The following is an 11,215-nucleotide window of genomic DNA, read 5'->3' on the forward strand; positions in this document are numbered from 1 at the left end:
TCTCGGCTCACCGCAACCTCCACCTCCTGGGTTCAGGCAATTCTCCTGCCTCAGCCTCCTGAGTAGCTGGGATTACAGGCACGCACCACCATGCCCAGCTACCAAGTTTCACTCTTGTTGCCCAGGCTGGAGTGCAGTGTCACGATCACAGCTCACTGCAACCTCTGCCTCCCAGGTTCAAGTGATTCTCCTGCCTCAGCCTCCCAAGTAGCTGGGATTACAGGCGTGTGGCTAATTTTTGCATTTTTAGTAGAGACGAGGTTTCACTACATTGGCCATGGTTCTACGACTTTTTTTTCTTTTTTTTGTCTTAGCAGGATGTTTAGACACACTTCTTTTTCTCCTTTTGGTTCTATTATCTTTTAGGTTTAATGGTGAAATATCATCTATTCATTAAAGCATAATGTTTGGGCCAAATGTAGTGGCTCACGCCTGTAATCCCAGCACTTTGGGAGGCTGAGGCAGGCAGATCACTTGAGGTCAGGAGTTCGAGACCAGCCTGGCCAACAAGGTGAACCCCATCTCCACTGAAAATATAAAATTTAGCTAGTCATGGTGGCGTGTGCCTGTAGTCCCAGCTACTTGGGAGTCTGAGGAAGGAAAATCGCCTGAACCCAGGAGGCAGAGGTTGCAATGAGCCAAGATAGTACCACTTTGGGCAATAGAGAGAGACTCTATCTCAATAAATAAATAAATAAAAATAAAGTATATATATATTCTTTGGGGACAGAGTCTCTCGCTGGAGTGCAGTGGCACCCATCTCGGCTCACTGCAACCTCTGCCGCCTGGGTTCAGTCGATTCTCCTGTCTCAGCCTCCTGAGTAGCTGGGACTACAGGCGCATTCTGCCACGCCTGGCTAATTTTTGTAATTTTAGTACAGACAGGGTTTCACCATATTGGTCAGGCTGGTCTTGAACTCCTGACCTCAGATGATCCACTGGCCTCAGTCTCCCAAAGAGCTGGGATTACAGGCATGAGCCACTGCACACAGCCATAAAGTATAATGTTTAATCCTGCCCAACAGTGGGGTTTGGGAGCTTTATCACATTTTTTGCTATTCTAAGTAGTTTTGTGAGAACATCTCATACAAATAGACCTGTTTTAAAAGTAATTTCCTGTTGGCCTGAAGTTTTCTTTTCTTGCTGAGTCTCTGCCGGGTTTTTTTTTAAAAAAAAAAAAAAGTAATTTCCTGGCAGGGATGGTGGCTCATGCCTGTAATCCCAGCACTTTGGGAGGCTGAGGCAGGAGGATCTCTGGAGCCCAGGAGTTCAAGACTAGCCTGGGCATCCTACTGAGGCTCCGTCTCTGTATTTAAAAATAATAAAATACCAGGAAGAGATGGGAAAAAAATAAAAGTAATTTCCTGAGGACAGTTTTTCTCAAAGAGTGGTCCTGGATCATCTGTAACAGAATCACCTGAAGAGCTTGTTAAGATTCCCAAGCCCTGCCCAAATCTAGAGAATACTCCCGGGTGGAGCCTCAGAGTCTATATTTGAATATCAGAGCTTTAGGCTATACTGACTAGCAGAATGTAAGGCCCGTGAAATGGCCCTTTTCATCCATGGCCAGGCTGTCCTTGGGAAAGATTGTGGTGGCCGCCGTGTATGACGTCCCTTGTTCCAGCTGTGGGTTTAGAGAATTCTTCAGATCTCCCCTGGGACTCCAAGTGCTAAGACACGAAGAAGGCCGAAAGGAAAGGTCAAGTCCTGAGCAGAGGCGTGGACTGTGCCAGGCTGCAGTTGGAGCGTGCTGGGCTCAGAAGCCGGGTTCTAGCTTGGGAACAGCGGGGTGGCCAAGGAGGTCCCGGCGCGAGGGACGCCACACAACTTTGGATGCGGAGACAGTGAATATCCAGTTCTCAGTACACCAGAGGCCCGGCCCTGCTGCTGAGCCTCATCAGCCTGTACTTAATGGAAGCGGAAGAGAATGCATCTCAGGAAAACAAGTATGATGATCTTACTTAAGAAGCCTGTAGCGGGAAAGCATGTTCCAAATCAAACGGAATGGAGACAACTACTAGAACGTGTAAAAGTTTTTTTTGTTTTTTTGTTTTTTTTGGGGGGGACAGAGTTTTGCTGCTGTTGCGCAGGCTAGAATGCCATGGCGTGATCTCAGCTCACTGCAACCTCCGCCTCTCGAGTTCAAGGCATTCTCCTGCCTCAGCCTCCCTAGTACCTGAGACTACAGGCGACCACCACCACGCCAGGTTAGTTTTTGTATTTTTTTTTTTAATTTTTAATTTTTATTTTTAGTAGAGACGAGGGTTTCACCATGTTGGCCAGTCTGGTCTCGAACTCCTGGCCTCAGGTGAACCGCCTGCCTCGGCCTCCAAGTGCTGGGATTACAGGCGTGAGCCACTGCGTCTGGCCCAAAAGTTTTTAAAAAGGAGTCTCTTGGGATCAAAGGGACAGAACATTATTGTTTTTCTTCATAAACCTTTTGGGGCAATCTGATTTCCTTTCTTTAAACTATGTACCTGCACTATTTTTATTTCAAAAAGGTTCTTAACGTATTTAAAAACCAAGAATGATTCATAATATACCGTTAGGCTGTTGGGAGGTCTTAAGCACAATATGAACCGTAAAATAAGCTCGTAATTATCTCCTTAAAAACCAGTGGGATGCAAACTGCACTACGGAGACGCCCTTAGCGGTTGCTGGCTTGTGGCAGAAACCCGGGCCTTCAGCGCGGGCGGGGCGGGGCGGGGCCGCGGGACTCTCGCTCCTCGCGGGAGGCGGTGGCTGCGGAGTGCGCACGCGCGGAGTCGCAATGTCGTTCTTCCCGGAAGTGCGCTGGTGGTGCTGGGAATGGGCAGCAAGATGTTGGCGGATGCAGCTGGGAGGAGTTAAGCAGTGGGAGCTGGCGTTTAGTTCAGGTTTTTTCTCTTTTTCGTGTAGTTCGAGAAGACCACTCGCTGCCCGTCTGGCACAGTCGTGGATGAGCTCCCTGGCAATTGAAAAGGGAAAGGCAGCGCTCCCGACTCTGGGGACTGAACTCCGCAGTAGTCACAGCTGCCAGACCCTGAGGAGAGGACGAGAAGACCCGATCCCTCTGCTACCAACACTGGCAGCTAATGGAAAATTCAGACGGAATTGGGACAGTATGCAGAGTTCTCTAAGCGACAGATTATCAGAGTCTCTTGAAAAGGTTGTCTGTGTAATTACGTGTTCTGGTCTTGAAGAAGTTAACTCTGTAATCACGTGTTAATCACGTGTTTTGCTCAAAAGAAGTCCTGAATGCCCGGTTGCCTTATTTGGCTTCCAGGGTTGATGAAAGAAAAAGCAAAGTCAGTATTTTCTTTTCTTTATTTTTTATTTTTTTAAGAAAAAAATATTTTTTAAAGACGGGGTTTCACCATGATGGCCACGCTGGTCTTGAACTCCTGACCTCAGGTGATCCACCTTGGCCTCCCAAAGTGCTAGGATTAACAGGCGTGAGCCACCGCGCCCGGCCACAAAGTCAGTATTTTCTAATGCTAAGTCATTTAAGGGGGCACCATTTCTTGAACTTCTTTCTTCTCTAAGGTCATCCCTTTGACCTGATGACGACTTTTGGGATTCATACAGGCAGGTGTAAACTTGGAGATCTTCCTGAACATTGCAGTATGTTTTGGGTTCGTTCAAGGCAGAGATTCCTTGCAAAAGCATCGAAAACAATGTAAAATCGAAGAAAGTACAGCAATACCTCCATAGTTGGAAAATATAGAGAAGGCTAATTAAGGGACAGAAAAAGAAGTGCAGAGAATCTTGGAATTGTTGCAAAATTATTCTGGAGATATTTCTAAGTCTCCTGTCTCCTCTAGCCTTTTCCTTAGTGATTGATACATGTTTTTATCTTAAGCGGATAGTAAAATTCAAACAGAAAGAGGTATTTGTTATAGGTATATGAGAAAAGGTATATGAAACCTATTTTCTTTTTTTTAAAATATATTTCCCTAAGATTAAAAACAAAACGAAACCTATTTTCAAAGTATATCTGAAATTTGTGTTTACAATATCTCTTTCCTGCGAGTTTATAAAGATGTTAGTATGCTGTGGGAAACAAATTGGCACAATAAAAGAGAAAAAATGAAAAAAATCAGGCCCAACTTTCACTTTACAGATGAGGAAACTGTGACATAGGGAAATGACAAAGATCACACTGCATCAGACCTGGGAACTGGAGCCTAGCCGTGCTCCTTGGCCCAGTGCCTCTTCTTACTCTAGGAGCTCATACCCCTTTGAAAGAAGCAATGTGAATGTGTCTTCAAATGACGCTCATAGATCTCTTCATCATACTGAGGGAGGAAGATAGGGGGATTAGTTCTTCTGGATCTAGACAGGATTTTAAGAAAATCTTAGCAGAGCTTTTACTAAATGATAAAGACTGGCACCTGAAATAGGTGAAATCCTTTTTTTAGAGTAGCTTAAGTAGGGACTGAATAATCACTAATTGGGGAATTCAAACCTCTGAAATCTCTTCCATCTGTAGGTCTGATTATTTGGTTACTGTTTTCAGCATTTGTGGGCAGGAAGCATGGGAGGGGGGAGAACACTAATCCCTCTTCAAAGCCTACTTTGAATAGGTATTATGTTTGCATTTTCACGTTATTTCACTTAGTCTTCACCATAGGCTTTCTAGATTGGTATTATTCTTAGTCTACCTAAGGAGTTCACAAAGGTTAGGTAACATGCTGCAAGCCACACACATGATAGGCAGCACAACCAGACAGTATTACACAACTCCAGGTGGGTGAGCAGATGATTACATCATTTGTTCCCTAGCCCCTCCCTAGTGTAGGTAAGCCCGTGCATTGCTCACTGGGTCATGGGGGCAAGTTACTCCCACTGCCCTCTTGGTCTAAGGACTAGCGACAAAACTGCAAGAGAGGCCCACTTCTACTAGGAGAAAGGCATTTTGATTGGCATCTCTTCACAGAGGCTCCAGTGTTCTGGAGTTTTGTGTACAGGAAGAGTCTTGAACAATGAAGCCAAAGCTTGCTTCCAAAATTCCCAGTTTTGTGGTTCACGGTGCATGAAGAGGCTTGAGACTTACCCTTGAGACAAGCTGGGACCATGATGATAAAAACTAGTTTGTGAAGGGAGGAGGCTGGGCTGATGGGAGCTAGGGAGGTAGATAATATCTGGACCTTCGGTAGTTCGTGTTATTCAAAGTCAGCGAGGTTTTTGTTGTTTTTTGAGACAGAATCTTGCTGTATTGCCCAGGCTGGAGTGCAGTGGTGCATTCTCAGCTCACTGCAACCTCTGCCTATTGGATTCAAGCAATTCTTGTGCCTCAGCCTCCCAAGCAGCTGGGACTACAGGTGTGGGCTACGAGGGTTGGCTAATTTTTTGTTTTTTTTTGAGATGGAGTCTCTCGCTTTCTCCCAGGCTGGAGTGCAGTGGCTTGATCTCTGCTTACTGCAACCTTCGCCTCCTGGGTTCAAGTGATTCTCCTGCCTCAGCCTCCCGAGTAGGTGGTATTACCGGAACCCCCAACCACACCTGGCTAATTTTTTATATTTTCAGTAAAGATAGGGTTTCACCATGTTGGCCAGGCTGGTCTTGAACTCGTGTCCTCAAGTGATCTGCCCACCTCAGCTTGCCAAAATGCTGGGATTACAGGCATGAGCCACGGTACCTGGCCAAGATCATTTGATGTTCTTGGGTGAATGGCCACTTTCACCTGGATCCAACCAATTTTTGGTGCCCCAGGGAGCATGATCCAGACTTCCCTTAAGATAGAGGGTGTGCTAAAGGCAAACTCCAGAAGTACCCTATCCCCACGCATTCTGCCTTTCTAAAGATAAGCTCTTCTGCTCTGCTGTTACACTCAGTACTCTAGATTAAACCTCCTTCCGATGTTCATTCTGTACCCATGACGACATTTCTGCTTCCTGGAATGTTGTAGCCTTAGGGATGAAAATCTCACCCATCAGTTGTGGTCTGCCTGAGGCAAGTCAGTCACCTTCCTACTCTGCTGTCTTCCACTGCTAGCACTTGGCCACAGAACCAAGCACTGACTCAGCAGACTCCACAGTCTGGTTCCTTTTCAGCCTCTGCCCACCCCTACAGCCCATCCTGCATCATCCATTCTGGCCATCTCAGATCCTTCCTGCCTTGCTCACTCCCACTTCCCCTGCATCCGGCCCTCTATACTTTCATCTGTTTGAACACACTTTTCTCCCCACATCCTGGGCCTCCATTCAAATCTTCCTCTTCCCTGGAAGTACAGCTTCAGTGGTTAACATCACAAAGCAAAACTGACTTCAACAAACTCCAAGACAACCAGGGACCAACACGGTTCAGATAAATGGGGTACCCAGGCGGCTTTAAAATCACTTGTAGTTCAGAGGTCACCCAGGGCATTAGGATCCATGCAGAGACCTGCAGAGCCAACCTGCTTCCCCAAAGCACCCCTTCATGCTGCCAGAACTTGAGCTGCCTCTCAGGAGAAACCGGGCTGCTACAGCTGAGTCACACAGGTGGCTGTGGGCCAGCGCGGAGCAGAACTGTGTTGCTTGGCATTTCTCCCAGTTCCTCTCGGGGCAGACTTCTGTGACTGTACAGGGATTCATATTTACCATTGCACTCCACACGGAGACACTTTAATTTCTGTAAAAAGAATTTATTCACCCTAGGGTTCGCTCCCACCTTAGCCCCATTCTCTGCGCCTTTCCCTCACTCATCACAGTATCCAAGTCATCCCCAAATGGGATTGCTGTGCTTCAACACCTCCCATGATGCCTCTTATCCTCCACATGCATTTAGTTAGTTCCTGAAGCCTACAGTCCCCTTGACCTGCAAACCCCACCTTGCCAGGTTGGAGAAGTCCTGGTACCCGGCGCAGTCTGCTTTGTTTTACAGTGTCAGTGATCTCACAAACAATGGCTGGCCACACAGTCCTATCTATAACTTCCAGCAGATAACTCAAGTGGGTGACTGGGGGGCAGGAGCCAGGTCTTGGTTCCTGTGTGTGCCCCAGGCCCCCCAGCAAAGGGCCCACCCTTTCATCTGGCTCAGCCAGGTCTTCCAGAATGGGCTCTGCTGAGATCCAAACACATTGGCTATTTGTGAGGTTAACTCATGGTTGGGCGCAGTGGCTCACATCTATAATCCCAGCACTCTAGGAGGCCAAGGCGGGCGGATCATCTGAGGTCAGGAGATCAAGACCACCCTGACCAACATGGAGAAACCCGGTCTCCACTAAAAATACAAAATTAGCTGGGTGTGGTGGTGCATGCCTGTAATCCCAGCTACTTGGGAGGCTGAGGCAGGAGAATCACTTGAGCCCGGGAGGCAGAGGTTGTGGTGAGCTGAGATTACGCCATTGCACTCCAGCCTGGGAAACTGTCTCAAAAAAAAAGAAGAAAAAAAACCGTCTTCCTGGAATCCAGCAGGTATTCAGTTTATGGCCGAATCTCAAGGGAATAAAGGGAAAAGTGGGTCCAATGTCCTTTGGATTATCTTTACAAAGCAAGCGCTGTCTGTAAACTTGTAATCTTCAGAACAAATGCTGGCCTGTCCAGGTCTGTCCACAGGACAAGTCTTAGCTCCATTATGAGCTATGATGTCAACCAGCCACACTCAGTGGCGGCTCCTGGTTCCTCACTTTCCAGGGCGGCTTCTGCAGCAGCTTCAGTTCCTGCCACGGAGTCAGTGCAGATTGATTCCCACTGCATTACTGAACATAACTCCTGATCCTGGGCTCTGAGCTGGTCAGCTGGCTCCAAAGGTGTTAATCATCAGCACTCAGGTCTGCTGTCCTCACGGAGTCCCAGTGCACCTGGGATCCGAGTATCTCCACCTTGTCTTTGCTCCCTTCAAGGTTCACATCCTCAGGGTCCCACTGTGGAGAAAAGATACAAAGGGTACCTGGGTGGCATGGATGCTTCTCATCTGTTGAACCCCCGCCCACCCCCCAAACAACAGCTCCAATCCTGTTTCTCATGATCCAGGCACAGACAAGGACAAAAGGGTAAGGACAAGTCACCCAGGCCTGTGTTTCTAGGACATAAGGAGGCAAGCATAACTTTAAATCACGGAACTAATGAGCATCCACCCAAAACATAATAGCTCACTTTCTTTCCACCCTCATTTTCCACTGTTCTCTGCCTCTACCAAGTCCTTGTCTAGTAAGGCTGAGTCATGTTCTGTTTATCCTGACTCCATGCCTAACTCATTCCTGGAAAAAACGCAGGCAAACTTAATCCTTTTTTATTTTATTTGTTAAAGACAAGGTCTTGCTCTGTCACGCAGGCCGGAGTGCAGTGGTGCGGGCATAGCTCACTGCTGCCTCAAACTCCTGGGCTCAGGCAGTCCTGCTTCGGCCTCTCGAGTAGCTGGGACTACAGGCATGTACTACATGCCTGGCTAGGTTTTTAATTTTTAGTAGAGATAAAATCTTGCAGTGTTGCCCAGGCTGATCTTGAACTCCTGGACTCAAGCAGTCCACCCGCCTCACCTCCCAAAGTGCTCAGCCTTTACCAGGTTGAGCCACCACGCCCAGCTTCAGCCTGTTCTTTATGGGCCAGGTAAATACCTTTTCAGGAAGCCTGCCCTGACTGCGTTAGCCCATTGAGCTCGCACCTGCATCTTGCTTTGTATTACCTGTTCCACTCATTTGCACCTGACCTGAGCACAGACAGCCCTGCCGTTTATTTGGACATCTGCCTTGTTGTCTCAGGTAAACGAGCTCCTCAGGAACACAGCAAAGTTTCGCTCTTGCCTCCTACATGGTGCTTCCTCTAAGCCTGAGGCTCAGCAGACTTGTCAACACTTAAAACCCAATTCAGAGTGGTGGGCACTGCCAGTGACTATTTCATCACTGACTCGGAAGAGTATGGGAAATTAAAATTTGCCGGGGTAAGAGTGAAAAGTTAAAACAAGTGGGCATGCCGGGCGCAGTGGCTCATGCCTGTAATTCCAGCACTTTGGGAGGCCGAGGCGGGCAGATCACGAGGTCAAGAGATCGAGACCATCCTGGCCAACATGGTGAAACCCCATCTCTACTAAAAATACAAAAATTAGCTGGTCATGGTGGAGCCTGTAATCCCAGCTACTCGGGAGGCTGAGGCAGGAGAATCACTTGAACCCGGGAGGTGGAGTTTACAGTGAGCTGAGATGGCGCCACTGCACTCCAGCCTGGGCAACAAAGTGAGACTCCATCTCAAAACAAAAACAAAAACAAACAAAAACAGGTGGGCACATAAGCATTGAAGAAGCTGTCTGTGAAGTCCTCCCGTTGTTCTGACATGATGGATTAGAGCCCAAGGGGCTCCTTAGTGTTACCTTTGCAGTTCCAGCCATGGAGGCAGTTAGGGATTGGTCTCAAGTCCTCCTCCTGTCACTAATTTGCCTTCGTTTTCTGGGGCCTCAGTTTCCCCATGTGTAAGCTGTGGTATTGGATCTGCACCTAGATAAGAAGACCTCTCCCGTTTCTGAGCCTCTTTGATGATTTTGAGGCACAAAGTCCCATTCGACAGTACCAGGAAACCCAGGAAACAAGCAGAGCTGACATAGGATGTGTCCGCCTGGGCAGATGATCTGTTTGGATAAGATAACAGAGCCAGGCATGGACATGCCCTCCAAGAAAGATGCTCTAACACTGCTCAAACTGAAGCGGAATCAAACATTCCGATCCTTAGAGGTCCCAGATCTTGAAGGCCCCCTGAGCCACTGACGTCATGCCCATGCCATGGCAATTAGAAAACACAAGTTGCGGCTTTGTTTTGAACAGAAATAAAGAGCCCAGTTTGTTAGTGATACACTGATAATAACTGAATCAAGTTCTAATACTTGGTGATTTTAAAAGCTATCATGTTAAAAAGACCACCTGATCCCCAGTGACCTGCAGTGACTTGGTCGGTGCCGCTCATCCCCTATTTGGGCCTGTGCCAGCCACTTCCAAGTGCAAACATCTCATTAACTTGGATTGCAGACTCGGCTGGAGCCCTTTAACCAAATTCCTTTCTGACACTATCAGATCCCAAATAAAAGTGCCCACCAGGCCCCTCAGCCTACATGATCCACCTCCCCAGTGAAAGAAGGAGGGCCCCGTTCTGTTCTCTGAGGATGGCCAGTGTGCTCTTTGATGAAAACTGTTTCCCAGCTGAGGTCTGAGACCTAGATCATTGTTGTCAGAGTGTGTTCTTGGCCAGTCACACCAGACGCACCCAGACTGCTGGCTGAAAACACTGATGCCGCCTGGGGGCGGTGGCTCACGCCTGTAATCCCAGCATTTTGGGAGGCTGAGGCGGGCGGATCACGAGGTCAGGAGATGGAGACCATCCTGACTAACATGGTGAAACCCCATCTCTACCAAAAACACAAACAATTAGCCGGGTGTGATGGCACGCACCTGTCATCCCAGCTACTCGGCAGGCCAAGGCAGAAGAATCGCATGAACCCAGGAGATGGAGGTTACACTGAGCTGAGATCGCACCACTGCACTCCAGCCTGGGTGACAGAGCACGACTCTGTCTCAAAACAAAACAAAAACGCACTGATGCTGGGGGCCCACCCTAGCCCCCAGGTAGGGGGTTGAGACCTAAGGTTTAGCATGTCTACAAGCTCCTAGAGTGATTCTTAGATGACCTGATAATTGAAAACCGCTGTTCTCGCTTCTTAAATATCTGCTTAAGAATTATTCTTGCCAACCCTGACCAGTTCAGGTGCCTGCAAACAGAAACAACCTGTCCCTTTGATCTAAATGAGCCTTTAAACTGGTACAGGGTACGTGCCACCACACCCAGCTAATTTTTGTATTTTCAGTGGAGAGGGGGATCTCCTATGTTGGCCAGACTGGTTTCCAAGTCCTGACCTCAGGTGATCCGCCCCCATCAGCCTTCCAAAGTGCTGGGGTTACAGGTGGGAGCCACTGCGCCCAGCCTAAAACTTCATTTTATGATAAACCACTCCTGGAAACCAGGCATGAAGAGAATCTGAGCAAAAGATGATCCATTTTCTTTTTTTTGAGACGGAGTTTCACTCTTGTTACCCAGGCTGGAGTGCAATGGCGCAATCTCGGCTCACCGCAACCTCCGCCTCCCACGTTCAGGCAATTCTCCTGCCTCAGCCTCCTTAGTAGCTGGGATTACAGGCACGTGCCACCATGCCCAGCTAATTTTTTGTATTTTTTTAGTAGAGACGGGGTTTCACCATGTTGACCAGGATGGTCTCGATCTCTTGACCTCGTGATCCACCCGCCTCGGCCTCCCAAAGTGCTGGGATTACA

The 11,215-nt window shown here is 48.0% G+C and overlaps 1 protein-coding gene across 9 annotated transcripts in view; it reads right to left on the minus strand.

The window, feature by feature from the left end:
• Window positions 1–7,299: 7,299 nt before the first annotated feature.
• Window positions 7,300–11,215, minus strand: part of TMEM44 (transmembrane protein 44) — a 41,055-nt gene continuing 37,139 nt past the window's right edge. For 3 of the 9 annotated variants that reach the window (XM_017514625.2, XM_017514624.2, XM_037733472.1), the window contains exon 11: window positions 7,300–7,828. In XM_017514625.2, coding sequence (XP_017370114.1) covers window positions 7,718–7,828 — 111 coding nt within the window. In that variant the 3' untranslated portion in view covers window positions 7,300–7,717. The remainder of the gene's footprint in view (window positions 7,829–11,215) is intronic. The other 6 variants (XM_017514631.2, XM_017514629.2, XM_017514628.2 and 3 more) reach the window with 5 other exon arrangements.

This window comes from Cebus imitator, unplaced genomic scaffold, assembly GCF_001604975.1.
Source record: "Cebus imitator isolate Cc_AM_T3 unplaced genomic scaffold, Cebus_imitator-1.0 Scaffold529, whole genome shotgun sequence".
Taxonomy (NCBI): Eukaryota; Metazoa; Chordata; class Mammalia; order Primates; family Cebidae; genus Cebus; species Cebus imitator.